General features: G+C 49.7%; 1 protein-coding gene across 1 annotated transcript in view; it reads left to right on the top strand.

The window, feature by feature from the left end:
• LOC138740976 (myosin-binding protein C, cardiac-type-like) overlaps positions 1–22,780 on the top strand; it is a 337,578-nt gene that overhangs the window by 304,830 nt on the left and 9,968 nt on the right. Inside the window, exons 18-24 of the mRNA XM_069894359.1 lie at positions 1,384–1,572; positions 3,239–3,373; positions 5,608–5,775; positions 9,713–9,801; positions 14,148–14,343; positions 16,473–16,612; positions 19,830–19,989. Of these exons, the coding sequence (XP_069750460.1) occupies positions 1,384–1,572; positions 3,239–3,373; positions 5,608–5,775; positions 9,713–9,801; positions 14,148–14,343; positions 16,473–16,612; positions 19,830–19,989 (1,077 nt within the window). The remainder of the gene's footprint in view (positions 1–1,383; positions 1,573–3,238; positions 3,374–5,607; positions 5,776–9,712; positions 9,802–14,147; positions 14,344–16,472; positions 16,613–19,829; positions 19,990–22,780) is intronic.

The following is a 22,780-nucleotide window of genomic DNA, read 5'->3' as shown; positions in this document are numbered from 1 at the left end:
TGTAAGGTGGTTATAATATGAATGTTTACACTGTGATGCTGCCACAAAACATCGAATTTCATGACTTGTTCATGACAATAAATCCTGATTCTCTCTCTGCTCCCTCCATCTGTCTCTCTCTCACAACTCCCCATCTCTCTTCCCACCCCAACCTGATCTCTCGTCTTCTCCTTCTCTCCCCCCCACGCTTTCTATCATGCTTCCTCTCTCTCTCCTCTATCCTCTTTCCCTTTCCCTCCTTCCACCTTCCCTCTCTTTCCTCCCTCTTCCCTCACTCCCCCTCTCACTCCCCCTCTATCTGCCCTTCCTCTCCCACTCTACCTTCCTCATCCCTCTTCCCCACTCTCACCCACTTCCTCCTCCACACTCGTCCCTCATCTCTCTTCCCCTCTCTATCTCTTCCCTCTCTATCTCTTCCCTCTCTCTCCCCTCCCTTTCTTCCCATCCTCTCACCCCCCTCTCCCTGCTTCCTCTCTCGCCTTTGCCTCTCTCTTGTCCCTGCCCATCCCATACCCTCCATCTTCCCCCTCCATCTCTTCCCTTTTCCCCTCTCTTCCCCTACTCTTTCTCTCTCTCTCTCCCCTCCCACTCTGCCACTGCTCCTTCTCCACCACTCTGTCTCCACCCTCTCTCCCTTTCTCTCTCCATACCTTCCACCTTCATCCCATTCTCTCCCCTCTCCTTGTTTTCTCCTCCATTTTCTTTCCTCCCTCTCCCTTTGCCCTCCTTCCTCCCTCACAACTCTCTCCCCCTCAACACCCACTCTCCTCTCTACCCTCCTATTTTCTCTCCTGCTCTCTTCCCATCCTCTCTCCCCTCCCTATCAACCCCTCTCTTACACTATTACCCTCCCTCTCCACTTCCCCTTCTATCCACTCCCTTCCCCCCTCTCCCCTTCCTCCCTCCTCTTCCCTTCCCCCTCTCTCCCCCTCCCATCTCCATCCCCTCTCTCCCCACTCTCTCTCTCATACATATTCTCTTCCTCCACCTCCCCTCTCCTCACTCTCCCCCTCATATTGCTCCTCCTCTCCCCCACTTTCTACCCCATACCCCACCTCTCTCACTCCCTCATTCTCCCCTCTTTCCTCCACCTCCCTCTCCCACCTCTCCTCTCTCTCTCCCACTTCCATCTCTCTCCCCTCTTCTCCCACTCTCTCCCACCTCTCTCCATCATTCTTTTTGCCTCATTCTCCCACCTCTCTACTTTATTCTCTCCCCCTCTTGCCCTCTCCCCCTTTCTCCCCCCTCCCACCTCTCCCTCACTCCCCACTTGCCCTCTTTCTCCCCCCACTCTCTCCCACCTCTCTCACCCTCGCACTCTTCACCTCTCCCCCTCTCTCTCCACCCCCACCAACACCCCCCCCCCCCCACCTTCAATGACAGGTTACGTGCTGGAACGCAAGAAGAAGAAGAGCTATCGCTGGATGAGGTTGAACTTTGACCTGTGGAAGGAGACAACCTACGAAGCCAGGCAGATGATTGAAGGAGTTCCCTATGAGATGAGGGTATACGCTGTGAACGCCATCGGCATGTCCCGGCCCAGCCGTCCCTCTGAATCCTTCACTCCCATTGGTGAGTATGCCCGGGGAGCAGGTAGGAGTCTCCACCAAGTGACACCCAGCCCAGGGAGCCAATCTATCAACTGTCTCAGGCCCTTTGGCCCATTGAGGCCATGTCAATTCCTTTGCACTAATCCACCTGTCCCATGTTACTCCCCCATATTCCCAACCCCTCCACCCAGTTTAACTTCCACACCCACACATGGGCAGTTTACAGCAGCCAATGAACACTCCACCCACTTGCATGCCCTTTGGATGCGGGAGGCAGCCAGAGTGCCCTGGGGTAGCAGTCTCAGAGAAGCATGCAAAATCCACACAAAGAGTGCCAGAAGGTGGGGATTGGATCTGGAGCAAGGAGGCAGCAAATCTACCTGTTACAGTGACTATTGACACAAGGGCCTTGTCCCTCTATATCTGGTTCACAGTGACAGATTTCTCCCTCCACCTGTCTCTGGGTGTGGATCTACAGTGACAAGTTTCTCCCTCCGCCTGTCTCTGGGTGTGGATCTACAGTGACAGATTTCTCTCTCCATCTGTCTCTGGGTGTGGGTCTACAGTGACAAGTTTCTCCCTCTGCCTGTCTCTGGATGTGAATCTACAGTGACAGATTTCTCTCTCCATCTGTCTCTGGGTGTGGGTCTACAGTGACAAGTTTCTCCCTCCATCTGTCTCTACAGTGATGAATTCTCCCTCCACCCCTACCACACCTATTACTGTGTGTAGATCTACAATGACATGTTTCTCATTCCGTCTGTCTCTGGCTATGGATCTACAGTGACAGGTTACTACCTCCTCGTATCTCTGGGTGTAGATCTACAGTTACAGGTTTCTCCCCCACCCCCCCCCCCCCCCGCCTGTCTTTGCATGTGGACCTACAGTGACAAGTTTCTCCCTCTGCCTGTCTCTGGGTGTGGATCTACCGTGACAGGTTTCTCCCCCTGCCTGTCTCAGGGTGTGGATCTACAGTGAAAGGTTACTCCCACTGCCTGTCTCTGGGTATGGATCTACAGTGACAGGTTACTCCCTCTGCCTGTCTCTGGGTGTAGATGTATAGTGACATGTTTCTCTCCCACTCCACCCCCACCTGTCTCTGGGTATGGATCTATAGTTACAGGTTTCTCCCCTCGCCTGTCTCTGGGTGTGGATCTACAGTGACTGGTTCCCCCCCACCCCACCCCCACCGCACTGCCTGTCTCTGCGTGTAGATCTATAGTGACATGTTTCTCATTCCGTTTATCTATGGGTATGGATCTACAGTGACAGATTACTCATTCCGCCTGTCTCTGGGTGTGGATCTACAGTGACAGATTTCACCCCCCCCCCCCCCCCCCCCGCCGCCTGTCTCTGGGTGTGGATCTACAGTGACAGATTTCTCCTTCCACCTGTCTCTGGGTGTGGATCTACAGTGACAGATTTCTCCTTCCACCTGTCTCTGGGTGTGGATCTACAGTGACAGGTTTCTCCATCTGTCTGTCTCTGGGTGTGGATCTACAGTGACAGGTTTCTCTCTCTGCCTGTCTCTGGGTGTGGATCTACAGTGACAGGCTTCTCCCTCCGCCTGTCTCTATGTGTGTCGCTAGTAACCAGTGGCTCCCTCTGCCTGTCTTCGGGTTGGGGTGGTTTGCATTCATGAGTGAGAGGTGGTGGTCTCACATAGTCTGCTCTGCTCATCTCCATAGCTCCCACCAGTGAACCCACCATCCTGACCGTGGAGGACGTGACAGACACCACCATCAGCCTGAAGTGGAGACCTCCAGAGAGGATCGGGGCAGCAGGACTGGACGGGTACCTGGTGGAGTACTGCAAGGATGGAGGTATGTCCGGCAAACTCAGCCTGCCTGCTCTACACACACACACACACACACACACACACACACACACACACACACACACTCCACAAGGAAGACGCAGTGTGTATTCCCTGGTGAACAGGGCACACTCATGTCGCTACAGCACTGCTTGAACACTCTAATAGTCTGGTGTTCAGTAAGGTCCTGGTTTATGAGCAAACAAACTGCCAATTATTACAAAGGCTCTGTGGACAGGCCTGCCCATCAGAAGTGTGCAAGTGTGTAAGTTGGTACCTAACTACCTGTCAAATTAAAAGGCAGGAACATTGGATGTGGGCCACTCATTGTCAAGTGGGTGGATTCACATTAGATGTGCACACACACTCACAAACCTATCCCCCTCCCTTCCTTCCCTCCTCTCGCTCGCTGTCCTCTCTTTCTCTCTCTTTCTGTTTTCCTGCCATACTAGTGGAGGATTGTAGTTCAGCATTGTCAAGCGGAGTTGGTACTGCACATAATTGGGCTACCTTCCACGCGGATTCACATAATTCCAAACACATTATACCATGCTACCGTGTGAGAGCACATCCCAGGTGAGTGCTCAATTTCATGTTTATCTTCATCTGATTGTCCAAGTACAACCCAACCAAGCCGCGTTATCAAGTCCTCAGTGCAAAAACATGCAGACATACAACCAGACCTAGCACACGTGCAGGCAAGCAATACGTCCAGAGGACAAATATACAGATTTAAAAAAAAATAATGTTTAAATAAATAAGTTGAGTCTCAAGGGTTAGTGTGAGAGCTCTTGGTCTGGGGGTAGAAGATGTTTCCTAGCCTGCTGGTACAGGCCCTGTTACTCCTGTATCTCTTTCCAGTTTTTTTTGAAAATTGTATTTATTAAATCATGATGGATATGTTAAACATACAATAATGGATACAACTTAAAAAGGACAAAATACATACATGATATGTTTATATATATAAAATAAACTAAACCCCCACAATTCCCCCCCTCCCCTAATCCACCCCCCCTCTAATCTACCCCCAAAATTAAAGAAGAAAGAAGGAGGAGATCAAACAATATAAAATTCTTCAATTAATTCCCATGGTTTGGATCAACACTACTAACGTTTAATAATTCAACCCCATATAATCCAAATTCAGGCTCCAGGTTTTACTATAACAAAGATAATTATCATGTAAATTATATGTTTTCTTCTCCAACAGAATACAAGATCTCATTTCCAAATCCCATCTCTGAATACTCAAATCAGTCTCATTTTTCCTAGTAATTGCCAAACATTTTCTAGCCAAAGTCAATCTCAAAAATGCAATTTGTAACTATTTAATTTTAATTGAAGGATCTAATGAAAGTTTAACTTTGAAAGTAACTTCTAAAAGTTCCTTAAATCTATTCCAAAAGGATTTCACTGTCTTACATCAACCAAGTAGAATGTGAAAAAGAACCTACCTCCTTGTGACCTGTCTCTCTTTCCTGATGAGAATGGTTGAAAGATGCTGTGGGTGGGATGGAAGGGATCCTCAGTGATTTTGCACACCCTCTTCAGACAATGATCCTGGTTGATTAGGTTGATGGGGAGGAGGAAGACCCATTGATTCACTCTGCTGCTCTTATAGTCCTGAGAATTGACCTCGATAGGAACCATACCACCGGCCAGGACGCTCTCGATAGACCTCCTGTAGAAGGTTGACCTGATGGGGGCTGGTGACCCTGCCCACCTCAGTCTTCTCAGGAAGTGCAGTTGCTTTTGCATCTTCCTGACAAATGAGTCCAAGATAGTCACTAGTTAAGTGAATTCCGAGGAACTCTCACTGCTACCAAGTTATTAAGAAAGTGGTTAACATCTGGAACATTGCCAGAGGGGAGGTAGAATCGGATCCAATCAGCAAGTTAAGATACATGTGGTCTGGCACTTGCGAGAGCAGCTGGAGGAGGATATAGACCAAAGGTTGGCCAATTGGAGAGGACCAAGATGGCACTGTGAGGTGATGAGATGAAGGGCCAGATTCTGAATAACTGTGTATCTCTCTCCTCCCCCCTCCCCACCCACCTCCCTCTCACTCCCCCTATACTTCCACCTCCTTCCGCCTCTCTACCACTCACCATCTCCCCTACCCCTCTCCCTCCCTCTCTGCCACTCTCCCTCTGAATCTCCCTTCTCTCCCTTCCTCCCTCTTTCCCTTTCCCTCGCTCCCTCTCCCTGTCTCTTCCACTCTCTCCCCATTCACCCCAGAGCATGAGTGGATACCAGCCCAGCAAGGTTTAACCGACCGTAACTCCATCCTTATCTCCAGCCTTGCCACGGGAGAGAGGCTCCGATTCCGGGTCAGAGCGGTGAATGTGGCAGGTGTGAGTGGGGCAGCAGCTTTGGCCCAGCCTGTCACCATCAGGGAGATAGCCCGTGAGTATGAGTCGCAGAGACTCACCAGAAATTCCAACCTGTCAGCAATGCCACTCACCCGGTATCACTCACCTGGTAACACCCACACCTCCTCCCCCACAGCCGAGAATACCTGCTGGTGGGTCTACCCCCCCACCTGAGAACATTCCCCACCTTGTACCACCCCTCAGTGAAAACATCTCCCACCTAACCCTAACCCTCATCCCATCCGGGAACATCCCTCATCCAGACAAACCAGTAACCCAGGAACACCCATCACCAAGTCTGTCACTCAAAACTACCCATTACTCAGCACCCCCTCCGCACGTTCCTCGGTAAACACCCATCACCCACTCACCCGACTGTCTCAGGTACAGAAAAATCCCAACTACACCAGCAGCTGCTGAAAACCTGCTCCAAAAAGCAGAGACTGTCAGCCCTCAGCAGGGCAGGCAGCCTCTGTGGAGAGAGGAACAGCGTTAACGTTTTGAGTACACAGCTGTTTCCTCACTGAGGCTGCATGAGCTGCTGAAATTTCCCGGCGTTGTCTGCCGGTGAATGTGCTGGAAGGCGGAAGCAGAGACTCACAGCCACAGTTTGTGTCAGCACCTCCCTGGAACTACTTGATTGGGACATGGTGTCAGGCCCTTCCAGCACACCAGCCCTGTTTGTGGGCTCCGATTCCCTCAGCAGGAATCCTCCCACAACACTTCACAGCTGCCTGCACCTGGCCATGCTGCAGCCACCTTGCCCGCCAGCCTCTAAAGGGACCAGATCAGGTGCTGGGGACCACCCTTCTCAGCAGTTGGTTCCCAAGGGCAGGGAGCACACCTTGCCCTTTGATGGACAAACAATCTGGGGTGGTCACCGCATACAGGGAGAGACGGCATCTGCTCAGTGCAAGGTCATGGAGTTCTGGGGCTCAAATGGTGCCCTTCCCTGCCCCACCCATCCTCAGTGGGGTGGGAAGGAGTTGAATGTTTTGGTAAACTCATTAGTTCAGACAGTGCAAATGCAACACCTTTACAGTGCCAGTGATCAGGTCCAGACCGGGGTTAAAGTCCCGCGCTGTCTGTAAGGAGTTTGTACATTCTCCCTGTGTCTGCGTGGATTTCCTTGGGGGCTCCAGTTACCTCCCACCATTCAAAATGTACCGGGCTTGTAGGTTAATTGGGTGGCATGGACTTGTGGGCCGAAATGGCCTGTTACTGTCCTGTATGTCTAAAAAATTTTTTTAATTTAAAAAGGATAACATAACATAATATATATAATATATATATATATATATATATATATATAAAACAATTACAGCACGGAAACAGGCCATTAGGCCCTTCTAGTCCGCACCGAACCAAACACCCCTTTCTAGTCCCACCTCCCTGCACAATGCCCATAACCCTCCATCTTCTTCTCATCCATATACCTGTCCAACCTTTTCTTAAATAATACAATTGACTCCGCCGCCACTATTTCTCCCGGAAGATCATTCCACACAGCTACCACTCTCTGAGTAAAGAAGTTCCCCCTCATGTTACCTCTAAACCTCTGCCCCTTAATTCTTAACTCATGTCCTCTTGTTTTAAACTTTCCTCCTCTTAACGGAAATAGTCTATCCACATGCATTCTGTCTATCCCTTTCATAATCTTAAATACTTCTATCAAATCCCCTCTCAACCTTCTACGCTCCAAAGAATAAAGACCCAATGTGTCCAATCTCTCCCCATACTCCAGATGCTTAAACCCAGGCAACATTCTGGTAAACCTTCTCTGCACTCTCTCCACTCTGTTTATATCCTTCCTATAATTAGGCGACCAGAACTGAGAGATTGGCCAGGTGGGAAGAGTGTGGATGGGATATTTCAAGTTCGACTTTCAAACACAAACGTGCAGGAGAAACTCAATAGGATATGCCGCGTCCACATGAATTAAAGGGTGACTAACGTGTTGGGTCTTGGCACATCGTCAGGTGTCAGAGGAGGAGGAAGGTGTGTGGGAACCTACGACCTCTTCCCTGTTGGTCTGTGCTCCTTTCCCTGTCCCTTCCTCCCTCCACTTCATTACCCCTCACCCCACCTTGTTATTCAGATGCCTGTTTAACTCAAGTTCAAGCTTAGTGTTTTTAAAATTTAGGCGGAAAGCATGGTAACAGGCTATTTCAGCACACGAGCCCATGCTGCCCAATTAACCTACAATCCTGCAGAATGTTTTGAATGATGGGAGGTACCCAGAGCCCCCGGAGAAAACCCACGCAGACACAGGGAGAATGTACAGACAGCGTGGGATTCGAACCCAGTCCCGATCGCTGGCCCTGCAACAGTGTGACGCTGACCACTACACCAAGTGTACCACTCCTGCTGAAAACATACAATCAAACTAAATGTTTCTCTAGACCACTAATCATGCACGTATGCACCAATCGCGCACGTACTCACTAATCACACATGTATGAATTAATCACGCACGTATGCACTAATCACACACGGACACACTAATCATGCACATATGAATTAATCACTCACGTACACACTAATCACACACGTACAAACTTATCACGCACGTATAAATTAATCACTCACATATGCACTAATTATACACGTACACACTAATCACACACGTATGAATTAATAACTCATGTATGCACTAATCACACACGGACACACTAATCATGCACGCATGAATTAATCACTCACGTACACACTTATCATGCATGTACTCACTAATCACACACGTATGAATAAATAACTCATGTATGCACTAATCACACACATACACACTAATCATACATGTACTCACTAATCACACACGTATGAATTAATCACGCACATATGCACTAATCACACACGTGCACACTAATCACACAGATACACACTAATCACGCATGTACTCACTAATCACACATGTATGAATTAATCATGCACGTATGCACTAATCACACACGTACACACTAATCACACATGTACACACTAATCACACAAGTACGCACTAATCATGCACACATGCACTAATCACACATGTACACACTAATCACGCAAGTACACACTAATCACGCACACATGCACTAATCACGCACATACATACTAATCACACATGTATGCACTAATCACACACATACACACTATTCACACACATACATACTAATCATGCCCATACACACTAATCATGCACGTACACATTAATCACACACGTGCACACTAATCACACACATACATACTAATCACATACGCACTAATCACGCACACAATAATCATATACATGCAAATATAAATATTTTGTACTGAATTACAGTAATTAAAATAACAGGATACAGGGTATCAATCTCACAGCCATGGGGAAGAAGCTATTGCCCAGCCGGGCCGTCCTGATTTTGATGTACCTGCACCTCCTCCTTGATGGTGGTGGGTCAATGTGCTGGATGGTAGGGAATCTGTAAAGTTCACTCATCCCTATTATAGCAATGCTCCTGGTAAATATCATCAGTAGAGGAAAGGGAGACCCCAGTGATCATTGCGGCCAGATAGATAATCCTCTGCATTGAGTTCCGGCCTGACGCTTTGTAGCTGAGTGAGGATTGGAGGGCAAGAGGAGGACCCTGGTCAGTAGGGTCTGAGGAACACAGTATTGGTAAATGTCATCTTAGTGGCCCAGCAGCCATTGCTCCCCCAGCAAGGAAATGAATCCTTGCCCAAACTTTGCATCAACTCCCGATCTAACCAGTGCTCCATGCAGTTCCCATCTGGTCCAGTCCCCCTACCCGATCTCATTGGCAGCCCCTGGGACTGGGCAAAGACCCTTCATTAGTATCGGGCATGATTCAGCCTCCTTCTGCCGACAACCACCTGGCCTGCTAAATGTTTCCCAGATGCTCCGGTTTTATGTTGGGGTTCTAGCACCTGCAGGGTTCTGCCCTTCCCCACGAACCTCTGTCCTCTGCACCCTTTAACATAACATTCCCTTCCAGAGAGGCCAAGGATCTGCCTCCCTCGAGCTCTGCGCCAAAGGCTGGTGAAGGTGGTAGGAGAGACAGTAAACATCATGATCCCCTTCCAGGTGAGAGGGCAGACGTGAGGGAGGGAGGGGGGAGAGAGAGGATGGATGCAACACCCCACCTAACGTAGAGGAGGTGCATCTCCATTGTCCTGCCACCCATCAATCCACAGCTGTGGTCAAATGTGTGGGATGTTCCAGCTGTGGGTGGGATGTTGTGTGGGGTGTTCCAACGGTGGGTGGGATGTTGCGTGGGCTGTTCCTGCTGTGCGTGGGATGTCGTGTGTTCTGTTCCAGCTGTGGGTGGGATGTTGTATGGGATGTTCCAGCTGTGGGTGGGATGTTGCGTGGGGTGTTCCAGCTGTTGTTGGGATGTTATGTGGGATATTCCAGCTGTGGATAGGATGTTGTATGGGATGTTCCTGCTGTAGGTGGATGTCGTGTGGGCTGTTCCAGCTGTGGGTGGGATGTTGCAGCTGTGGGTGGAATGTTGTGTGGGCTGTTCCAGCTGTGGGTGGGATGTTGTGTGGGCTGTTCCTGCTGTAGGTGAGATGTTCTACACTGTGGGAGTGGTGGTGCAGAGTTGGGATTTGAATGGAAGGGAGGTTTTGTGTGTGTGGTGTGGGAGTTCTTGGACACTTCTTCAGTCGAAGTCTCTTGTTTGTGAGTAAAGCTCTGTTGTCTCCAACCACACAGTTCAAGCAATTGGCCATCATTTTCAAGGGTGGATTTGCTCCACTTTGGAACTACCATCTTTTGCCCAATTTGCTCGTTAAATGTGTTACGACCGTTTCATCACTGATTAGCTCGGCATTTAGTTGATGACAACTTTTCAACATTGCCTCAAAGATCTGTGAGCCTCGGCCTCACCTTCGAGGAGTTCAGGATGCTTTGGAAAATTGCCAGGCAGGCAGTTCGCAAAGCATCCAGGGATTTATATTCATAGCTCGGCTATCTCATCGCCTGGAAAAGGACTCACATCTCAGACTATACAAGATGCTGTGCTCTGTGGAGAACCGAGTTAGCACAACTTCAGTCAACATGAGACTTGTCCTTTCCTGTTTTGGATTATTGTTTTATTCAGTAGTCCAGCCTATTTGTTTTTCATAAATACGGCAGAACAGTCTTCCATAAGACCTGGACAGGAGTCACGCCGGACCAGTGACTTCAGTGACCCCAATGGCCAGTAATTCCTTTGGATCACTGGAAGAGGTGAATGCAGTCATGAAACATGTCCCCAACTATCACAGTTGGAAAATGCACAAAGGCGATGCTGGGGAGCGATGGCAGCTTGGCCATTCCAGCGAGTGGGGAAATCTGTGATTTGCCTACAAACCATGAAGGTGGTGGGCCTGGTCATGAGTTGAATCGATTCACAGACTCATCGGCCATCTGTCACTTCAACGGCTTGGTTGAGAGAGCGTTTCACAGAGATATGGAGTGCGCGAGGCTGCTGCCCCTGCTCGCGAGCTTGTGAAGGGATTGCTCCTTAAGTTCTGGCTGCATTTTAGCCTCATGCCCCTGACCTTTGGCCACCTGGTACGGAGGAGGGAGGGCCAGTCGAGGGTTGTCCTCATCGGTCTGGTACTGGGCCTGGCCAAGATGGCCATCCATGGGTCCAAACAGTCGAGGGTTCAGCTTGGGCTGACTGCCTACCCCTCTTCTGAGGACGTGCATCCCTGGAGAAGGAGCACTGAGTGCTCATGGGCAATTTGGAGGGTCTCCATGAATGGTTGGCTCCCCAAGGTTTTGACAAAGATAATTGTGTTTCACTTATATTTTGTGTGAATAGTCTGAATCATAGACTTATGCAGTCCCTGTAAGGATGATGTATAATAAAGGAGCAGTATTGATTTACCACCAAAAAAATAAACAAAAGGGGGTAGTGAGGATGTGTGCTGAGTGAATGGGAAGGAATGTAACACCGGACAACAATTTTTTTACTTCCTTTAAAAAATTTGGGCATTATGATGATCAACTTCAGGCTGAACACAAAGATATTTTCAGATTTGTTGTATCATGTAGGAGGTTGGAGAAACATGAAATTAACTTTTATTGAATTTAGCATGGTTTATCATATAATGATGCTGGCACATTGCGTTAGTTCAACTGACCTAAAAATGTTTTGCCGCTGATTTTCATTTGTACTCAGCTTCTGATAACTCTTACTAGTGTCCAACAATAGTTGGCCGGCACTGATGGATTCCAGTTGCCCTGATATCGCTTTTCCATGGTTGCAGTGTCCCGGTGAAACCATTCACTGTGTTTGTCATCGACAGCACCAAGATCAACAGGGAAGAAGGCCAAGTGCGAATGTAGAAAATGAATTTGCAATTATATGCTGCACTTTACGGATTTGTCTGGTTGAAGTGGACTTAAAATATGGCAGGAAATCACAAAAATAGGTTATACCTAAAAAAAACCACTATGTGATTAGAAAGTTTTAAGATGATTTTTGGTACCAGCAGCCCAAAATCCATAAAATACACCCAAAAGGGTCCAGAAAGCAAAATCTTTGTTATTCAGTGTAAATCAAGTCCATTCACCTTGGAGAACAGATCCAAATAGCAGATTATATGTTCAGTGTTGAGTTGAGCAGTGCTGATGGTGTTAGGGATCTGGTGGACTTCTGCTCCAGTCCCTGTAGGTGATGCCCCTGAAGGCCAGGAGGTGCTGTTAGCTTTTATAACAAAGAAATGTGATTACTGAAGTCAGGACATCAGAATATTGGGGCTGAGGGAGGATTCACCCTGTGCACAGACAACAGTTTTTGTTTCCTTATTCAAGAAAAGGGTTTACTTAACAGAGGGAGACGGCAGTGAAAATTCACTGCACTGGTCCTCAAGATGGCAACATTTTTGTGTGAGAAATTGAATACACTAGATCTGTATTCTGGAGCGATTAGAACTTGGAAAGATGATCCTGTTGAAACTTAGAAGACAGTTAAAAAGGTAGACAGGGATGATTGTCTGAGGAATTTATGGCCAGGAGATATGGTTTGAGAGAAATTAACTCACCAACAGAAGGCCGAGAGTTGGGATAAATGTGTGTTCCTCTGATTGACAATCAGTGGAGGGAGGAGTCCTACAGAGCACACAACGGTTCAAGGTTATTTCTAAAATAGAGACATACAGCACGGTAACAGGCTCTTCAAGTCCATGAGCCCAATTGACCTACAACCCTGGTACAGTTTGAAGGGTGGGAGGAAACCAGAGAAGACCGAGGAAACCCACACAGACATGGGGAGAACGTGCAAACTCCTTGCAGAAAGCGTGGGATTCGAACCCGTCGCTGGTGCTGCAGCACCATTACGCTAACTGTGCCACCATGTTAATGATTCAGAAGACTTTATGTAGCGTGTCTGAGTTTACTGATGACACAAAATTGTGCAGAGTATGCAGATACCCTGCAGAAGGGTATAGATAAAGTGAGCGGGCAAGTGTCTGGCAGATGCATGTCTGAATCTTTAAAAATATCGCAAGCAGCTGGTAAATGAGAGGAAGGAAATAATAATCAGTCGGCTTGTTTTTTTAAAGGTGAAGGATTGCAGCATGCTGCCTTACAGAGGGGCTTGGGAGTGCTTGTGCACGAATTGCAAAAGATTGGGGGCCAGGTGCAATAGGTGGTCAGGAAGGCAAATGGGATGTTGACCTTCATTGCTAGAGGAAGTGAGAGAAAGGATAGACCGGCTTTGGAAGTGGTGGAGAGGAGGTTCACCAGGGGATAATTCTATGATGGAAGATTGTACTTGCTGGAATTCAGAAAAATGAGACGGATATTTTATAAAATTATGAAAGAAATGGATAGAATAGAATCAGGGAGGTTGTTTCCACATACCTGAGAGTAGAACTTGAGGACAGAGCCTCAAGATTCAGAGAAGTAGATTTGGAATGGAGATGAGGAGGGTTGGGAATTCTCTGGCCAAGGACAGAGAAGAGGTTGCCTCACTGAATGTGTTGAAGAGAGTGAGATAGATTTTTGCACATTTGGGAAATTGAGGGTTGTGGAGAACAGGCAGGTGCCCACGGACAGATCAGCTGTGATACGATAGAACAGCAGAGCAGGCTTGATGGGCCGGATGGCCAATTCCTGCTGCATTTTCATGTGTGCTAACACAAGGGCTGGTCCGTTGAGGCAATTCTTCACTCAAAGGTTGCTGAATGTTCAGAACTCCATCCCCCAGAGAACTTTGAGGGCTCCATCCCCTTGGGCTATTCAGAATTGAGGCCAAAGGGTGTGTAAACCCTGGTGCATTGAGGGAGGTAGGAGAAGGTGGCACCATGACTCGGTGAATGGTTGAACTGGCTTGGACCCAGTTCCTGCCCCGGCTCTTGTGCTGGATGTCTGTGTGAGCTCCCATCACTCTGTGGTGGACAAGGCACTGACCATAACCACACTTCTTCTTTCAGGGCAAGCCCAGGCCAAAGGTCAGCTGGTTGAAAAATGATCAGCCCCTGGACGCCCAGACCATCAGCATCCGGAACAGTGACACGGACACTGTCCTGTTCATCCGCAATGCTCAACGCCAGCACTCGGGGCTCTACCAGCTGGAGGTGCAGATCGAGAACACCCAGGACAGGGCAGGCATCCACATTCAGGTTATAGGTACGGGGCTTCTGCTGCCTCTGCCTGCATCCCACACCTTTGTAACAATGGGTGTGGGGTGTGGCAAGCCCAGAGACAACCCATTCACTCCAAGCCTTGCACATTCTCACTCTAACTCCCATTCACTGACACGCACTATGCAGGCTATGGTTCCTGAACAGGGTGCTCTCTGCTGCCTCCACTGGCCATGGCAGTCCCGGCCTGTTCTCTGGCAGCAAGGACAAGAGTCCCTCCCCACACGAGGCCCTACCCCATTACATCAGGGAGCAGGGGCGGGGAAGAGTGCAGCAGGAGGTACATACACCTGCAATGTGTGGAGTCCAGGATCCAAATTCAGGACACAGCTTAGTACAGGCCCTTCACCCCAACCTATGTAACCCTTCCCTACCTCACACCCAGAATGCTCTATTTCTTCTTACATCCACGTGCCTGTCCAAGAGTTTTTTTGTCTGTCCCCATTGCACCAGCACCCCAGGCACCCACCACTCTCTGTGTGAACAAAACATACTACTGAGATCTCCCTGAACTTTGCTCCGCTCACCTTAAACAGATGTCCTCTGGTATTTGCTGGGGAAATGTGCTGGCTGTTCCACCTCAACTAAATCTCTCATAATCTTATATCAATAAGATCTCTATAAAGTCACCTCACATCCTTTATGTAGATTTAGACATACATCAGGGCAACAGGCCCTTTTGGCCCACAAGCCTGTGCCACCCAATTACACCCAATTGACCTACAGACATGGTACGATCTGAAGGGAAACCGGAGCCCCCGGGAAAACCCATGCAGTTATGGGGAGAAGGTACAAACTCCCGACAGACAGCGCGGGATTCAAACCCAGGTTGTTGGCGCTGTAATAGCATTGCGCTAACCTCCACGCTAACTTTGCCACCCTTCGTCACTCCAAAAAGAAAAGCTACATGAGACATTTTTAAATTTTAAATTTAGACATGCAGCCCAGTAACAGGATCTTTTGGCCCACAAGCCTATGCCACCCAATGACACCCAATTAACCTACAACAGACAGCGCGGGATTCAAACCCCGGTGGTTGGTGCTGGAAGTGTTGCGCTAACCGTGCAGCCCAAACTGTGTTCTCCAATCCAACAACATCCTGGAAAACCTCTTCTGCAGCATCTCTGAAGGATTCACACCCTTCCTGTAACTAAATGTAATAGTCCAAGCGTGGTCTTACCAGAACTTTCTAGAGCAGAAATGTTACCTCATGATCTTGAGATTAATTCCTTGACTAGTGAAGGCCAGACACCACATACCTTCTTGACCACCCTATCAACGTGTCTGTCAATCTTGAGGGATCTATAGACTTGGACCCTAAGACTGTCCCTCCACACGGTAAACAATCCTGTCATTAACCACGTGCTCCTCCTTCAAGTTCGAGGGACAGAGTGAATCTACTCCTCACTGTCCTATCACTCACTCCTGGGGTCCAACACAGAGAAAGACCCATCCTCATTGCCCCTTCATGCACTTCTGGGGTCAAACACTGTAAAGCCCCTCCTCACTAACCTGTCACGCACTCCCAGAGTCTGACACAATGAACCCCCTCCTCACTGTCCCATCACACACTCTCGGGCCAGGGTCAGACTGAAACCCAGTCCTCACTGCCCTATGACACACTTCTGAGCCAGGGACAGACTGAAGCCCCCTCCTCACTGTCCCATGACACATTCCTGGGCCAAGACAGACTGAAGCCCCCTCCTCACTGTCCCATCGCACACACCTGAGCCAGGGTCCGACTGAAGCCCCCTCATCACTGATCCATCACACACTCCAGGGCCAGGGACAGACTGAACCCCCCTCCTCACTGTCCCCTCACACACTCCTGAGCCAGGGACAGAGTGCAGCCGCATCCTGACTTTCCCCTCACACACTGCTGAGCCAAGGACAGACTGAAAACCCCTCCCACTGTCCCATCACACACTCCAGGGCCAGGGACAGGCTGAAAACCCCTCCTCACTGTCCTGTCACACAGTCCTAGGCCAGGGTCCGACTGAAGCCCTCTCCTCACTGGGAGCCCCTGTCGCCCAGTTTCTTAAACAATGGCACCAGCTTGGAGAGCTTTGCAGCTCCCCATTCTGTAACTGACTCTCACATGTGTTTGCTCCCCAGACAAGCCAGGACCCCCACTTTATGTCAAGGTGGCTGAGGTATGGGGGCTGAATGTTGCCTTGGCCTGGCAACCTCCCCAAGACAGCGGCAACTGCGAAGTCACTGGGTACACCATTCAGAAGGCTGACAGGAAGACAATGGTAAGAATGTAGGGGGGAGTGAAGAAGGCCACACCAGATATGGCCGTGCGGGGGTCAGCACACTCCAGAGCCACTGCTCCTCAGGCTGGGCAGAGTCTGGAGAACCCTCGGCTCCACACCTGATCAGTGGGATCAATCCAAAGGAATGGGGAGAGCTGTGGGAAAATTCCTGGAGTGGCAGGACTGATGTCCGAAGAAACTCTGGATGGACCAATGTTACGTTTATGGGAATGTTGACGAATGAGAGGGTCAGACATGTTAGATGCCGGAAGAGTGCTCTGGATTTTGGGAAAGTCTAGAACAAGTGGTCCGATGATCAGGATAAAGGAGGAAGAGATGAGGAGAAACTTCTTCACTCAGAGAGTTGGAAACTGTGGAACCCCTCACCACCACCCCATGACCCCCCTCCCCTGCCTCAGACAGATGTTGAGGCCAGTTAGTTTCATATATTCAGAGGGAGTTGGATGTTGCCCTTATAATTCAAGGGGTCAAAGGGTATGGAGAAAACAGGCATAGGGCATTTGGGTCAGGTGATTGGCTGTGACAGTACTGAATGGTAGAGCTGGCTTGGGCTGAATGGCCTCCTCCTAATCCTGGTTTCTATAACTGAGAGCAATGGAAGGAAGAAGAGGGGAAGAATGAAATGAAGGGAGACAGAGGAGTTGGGGAGAGAGGAGGGTTGGGGAGAGAGAGGAGAGTTGGGAAGAGAGGAGAGAGAGGATAGAGAGGGGATAGAGAGGGGAGTTGGGGAGAGAGGGGAGTTGGGGAGATGAGAGTTGGGGACAGAGGTGAGTTGGAGAGAGGAGAGTTGGGGAGAGGAGAATTGGGGAGAGGAGAGTTGGGGAGAGGAGAGTTGGGGAGAGGAGAGTTGGGGACAGGAGAGTTGGGGACAGGAGAGTTGGGGAGACAGGAGAGTTGGGGAGACAGGAGAGTTGGGGAGACAGGAGAGTTGGGGAGACAGGAGAGTTGGGGAGACAGGAGAGTTGGGGAGACAGGAGAGTTGGGGAGACAGGAGAGTTGGGGAGACAGGAGACTTGGGGAGACAGGAGACTTGGGGAGACAGGAGACTTGGGGAGACAGGAGACTTGGGGAGACAGGAGACTTGGAGAGACAGGAGACTTGGGGAGACAGGAGACTTGGGGAGACAGGAGACTTGGGGAGACAGGAGACTTGGGGAGACTGGAGACTTGGGGAGACTGGAGACTTGGGGAGACTGGAGACGGGGAGACTGGAGGCTTGAGGAGACAGGAGGCTTGAGGAGACAGGAGGCTTGAGGAGACAGGAGACGAGGAGACAGGAGAGTTGGGGAGACAGGAGACTTGGGGAGACAGGAGACTTGGGGAGAGGAGACTTGGGGAGACAGGAGACTTGGGGAGACAGGAGACTTGGGGAGACAGGAGACTTGGGGAGACAGGAGACTTGGGGAGACAGGAGACTTGGGGAGACAGGAGACTTGGGGAGACAGGAGACTTGGGGAGACAGGAGACTTGGGGAGACAGGAGACGGGGAGACAGGAGACTTGGGGAGACAGGAGACTTGGGGAGACAGGAGACTTGGGGAGACAGGAGACTTGGGGAGACAGGAGACTTGGGGAGACAGGAGACTTGGGGAGACAGGGGACTTGGGGAGACAGGAGACTTGGGGAGACAGGAGACTTGGGGAGACAGGAGACTTGGGGAGACAGGATACTTGGGGAGACAGGAGACTTGGGGAGACTGGAGACTTGGGGAGACAGGAGACTTGGGGAGACAGGAGACTTGGGGAGACAGGAGACTTGGGGAGACAGGAGACTTGGGGAGACTGGAGACTTGGGGAGACTGGAGACTTGGGGAGACTGGAGACTTGGGGAGACTGGAGACTTGGGGAGACTGGAGACTTGGGGAGACAGGAGACTTGGGGAGACTGGAGACTTGGGGAGACAGGAGACTTGGGGAGACAGGAGACTTGGGGAGACAGGAGACGGGGAGACAGAAGACGGGGAGACAGGAGACGGGGAGACAGGAGACTTGGGGAGACAGGAGACTTGGGGAGACAGGAGACTCGGGGATGGAAGAGTTGGGGTGAGAGGGGAGTTTGGGAGTGGAGAGTTGGGGAGAGAGGGGAGGAGGGGAGTTGGGGAGGAGAGTTAGGTAGAGTGGAGATGGAAAGAGGGGGGATGAGGGTAGAGAGGGGGGTTGGGGAGATTGGAGACTTGGGGAGACTGGAGACTTGGGGAGACTGGAGGCTTGGGGAGACAGGAGACTTGAGGAGACAGGAGAGTTGGGGAGACAGGACAGTTGAGGAAACAGGAGAGTTGGGGAAACAGGAGAGTTGGGGAGTGAAGAGTTGGGATGAGAGGGGAGTTTGGGAGAGAAGAGTTGGGGAGAGAGGGGAGGAGGGGAGTTGGGGAGGAGAGTTGGGTAGAGCGGAGATGGGGAGAGAGGGGGATGAGGGTAGAGAGGGGGTTTGGGGAGATGGGGGGAGAGAGGGGAGTGAAGGGAGAGACACGAGTTGGAGAGCAAGTGGAGGGAGGAGAGTTGGGGAGAGAGCGGAGAGAGAGAAGGTGGTGAGACAGGAGAGGAGAGAGTGTTGGAAGTGGAGAAATGGGAAAGGAAGGATTTAAAGAGAGGGAAGCAGCGTCAGAGAAGAATGGGCAAGGGAAAGGGTGAAGGAGAAGACCCTCACAGGTCAGGGGAAGTGGGGCAGGGTAGAAGCCCAGATGTCGTTGAGTCAGATGAAAGCCCATTGTGGTGGCATCTGCACATCTAGGGAAAGGGGTGCATTGAATGTGAGGGCAGAGTCCTACCACAGGAGAGCTGTGCATTAACCTTTACCATCCACCTGATTCTACAACCAGATGGACACACAATTCTCATCTTTAAAAATCTCTTTTTCTCTTCCTTTCCCATCTCTTTCTCCCTGTTCCCCCCACCTTCCTGTGCCTGTCCCCTGTCCCCATCCCTCCCTGTGTCCATCCCTCCTCACCTCCCTTCATCCATCTGCTCTTCCTGTCCTCCCTTTGTCCATTCCCTCTCCCCATCCCCTCCCCACCTCCCTCCCTGTCCCATCTCCCCATTGCTCCATGTCCATCCCCTCTCCCCATCCCTTACTTCCTGTCTGTGTATCTGTCCCCTCTCCCTGTCCCTTTCCACCTCCCTGTCACTTCCTGTATCCATCCCCTCTCCCTGTCCCTCCCTGTGTCTGTTCCTCCCCTCCTCCCCACTCCATGTCTCTCCAGGAATGGTTTACAGTTTATGAGCATTTCCAGCGCCCCCAATGCTTGGTGTCTGACCTGGTCATGGGGAACGAGTATTTCTTCCGGGTTTACACGGAGAATCTGTGTGGTCTAAGTGAGGAGGCCACTCAATACCAGGACAGCGTATACATCCAGAAACCAGGTAACCCATCCACCAGCTGCTCCCTCACTGGGCCCAGGTCCTTCAGACCACCATTTCTGTAGAACCATAGAACTTCACAGCAAACAAACAAGCCCTTCAGCCCATCTAATCCATGCCAAAGTATGATTCTGTCTAGTCCTACTAACCCACACCAAGTCTCTAACTCTCCCTACCCATGTAAACCAATGCACAAACTGTTGCTGCCATACTCAAATTGTACCCTGGATCCTTCCAGTTCCATGCATACCTCCTGACTCAAGGTCTTGCTGTGAGTGTGCAATTTCCTCTGTGACCACCAGGTTCCCACCCCCACTCAAAGACAAACTGGATAACTGGTCGCTGCAAATCGTGGCTGGCATAGTTGAAGGGCTATTACTTGAGAAAGGCTTTGGAAACACCCAGGACATTCACCAGGATAATTCGGAACTGAAGGGGATAACCTATGGAGCCACATACCGTGGAAACAGGCCGTTCGGCCCAACCTGCTCACGCTGACTAAAATGTCCCACCTGCACTAGTCCCACCTGCTTGTGTTTGGCCCACATCCCTCTAAACCCATTCTATCTATGTATTTGTCCAATTTCTTCTTAAACATTGCAATAGTACCTGCCTCATCCACCTCCAGCAGCCCGTTCCATACACCCACCACTCTCTGAGTCAAAAACAGTAATCCCCAGGTTGCTTTTAAATCCCACCTCCCACCCCCATCCTTCTTAAACCCATGTCCTCTGATTCCCTGATTCTGGGCAAAAGACTCTGCGTGTTCACTCTTCACTGCACCCTCCCCACTTGGCGGCATCTCTCCTGAAGTACTTGTGCATGTTCTCCTTTCTGACACCTTGGCTGGGTCTTGCTTGATGCTACTGAAATCTGCCTTTTTCTGACTTAACACCTGGATTTCCAAACTATACCTATCCCTTTTCACATCATAGTCTTCAAACTTACAGAATTATGATCACTCCTTCACGACTTCTCCAGACACCACTTCCCAAATAAGACCTCTCCAGCCTCATCTCTCATTCATTTTGTGTCCAAAAGCTCTCCTGGATGCGCTTTACAAAACTTATCACTGCCCTCACCCTGGAGCCATGCCAGGAAATTTTGGGAAGGTTCACATTGCCTCAACCTGCCTGCTCTTGCACCTCTCAGAGATGTTTCAACATATCTGCTCTTCTCTCCCACCCGTTATTGGGGCCTGCAGTTAAACCCAGCAAAGTGATCACCAGCTGCCTCCCAAGACACCCACTCTGACCAATGCAGTGATGGTCTCCCCAATCAATCTTGAGGTGTCCCCTCCTTTTCTCACTCTCCTTCATTCTGCATGAAAATTCTGCGGCCTGGAATCACCCTGTGCTTGGTTCTGGAACCACTGGAACCATTTCTGTTCTCTGGAATGACTTCTAGACTCTGGAATCACTTGTGCCCAAACCACTTCTGCACTCTGCAACTACCTAATCATTCTGGAAATCCCCGATGCCCTGAAATTATTTCTGCGGACTGGAACCACTTTTGCACTCTGGAACCACCTGTGCTCAAACCACTTCTGCGCTATGGAACATTGAGCTGTCAGTTCTTGAACCACACTGTGTTCTGGTGTGACACATTAAAGTGAGAAATGAGAGTTCAGAGCACAAGTATGGGCCATATTTTAACTCAGAGAATGGTGGGTGCCTATGATGCTCCATCAATCGTTTCCTCTCTGTAACTCTGCACTAACGTGTCTTACTTGCTGTATTCTGTATGAGATGTCTACGGTCTGTTTGCAAAACAACCTGTCACTGCATTTTGGGACATATGACAATAAACCAATATGCAGTAATGGTGATACAACAGCAGTGTTTAAGAGGCTTCCAGATAGACCCATGAACATGAAAGGGATGGAGGGATATCTATCAAGTGCAGGCAGCAGTTTTAATTTGATTTGGACATCATGTTTGGCACAAATACACGTGGGATGAAGGGCTTTTCCTGTGCTGTATTGTTCTGTGGTCTATGTTAGAACATAGATCACTACAGTACAGTACAGACCCTTTGGCCTTCAATGTTGTCCTGACCTATATATTTTGCTTCTGTCCATTCACGTGTCTGTCTAAGAGTCTAATGTTTCAGCCTCCACCACCATCCCAGCAATGCATTTTAGGCCCCCACAACTCTCTGTGTAAAAAGACCTACCCCTCATGTCTCCCCTAAACATCCCTCTCTTTACTTTGTACATATGCTCTCTGGTGTTTGCTGATCCTGCCCTGGGATAAAAATTGTCTCCTCTCATCCTTCTATGCTCCAAAGAGAAAAGTCCCAGCTCTGCTAATGTTGCCTCATAAGTCTTATTTTCCAATCCAGGTAACATCCTGGTAAATCTCCTCTGCAGCCCTCCAGAGCTTCCACATCCTTCCTATAATGAAGTGACCAGAACTGAACACGATACTCTGTGTGGTTTTACCAGAGATTTGTAGAGTTGCAACATGACCTCTTGACTTTTGAACTCTTGACTTTTAGGACTTCTTACCTATCTTATCAACCTGTGCGGCAACCTTGAGGAATGTATGGATTTGAACCCCAAGGTCCCTCTGTTCATCCACACTCTAATGTAACCGACCGTTAACCCTGTATTCAGCCTTCTTGTTTGTCTTTCCAAAATGCCTCACCTCACACTTATCCAGATTTAACTCCATCTGCCACTTTTCCACCCAACTCTGCATTCTGTCTATATCCCTTTGTAACCTACGACCTTCAGCACCATTCACAACTCCTCCAACCTCCATATCGTATGCAAGGTCACTGACCCATCCTT

Source organism: Narcine bancroftii, chromosome 1, assembly GCF_036971445.1.
Source record: "Narcine bancroftii isolate sNarBan1 chromosome 1, sNarBan1.hap1, whole genome shotgun sequence".
Lineage (NCBI taxonomy): Eukaryota > Metazoa > Chordata > Chondrichthyes > Torpediniformes > Narcinidae > Narcine > Narcine bancroftii.
Note: the sequence above shows the minus strand (reverse complement) of the source record. Positions and strands in the feature narration are given on the sequence as shown.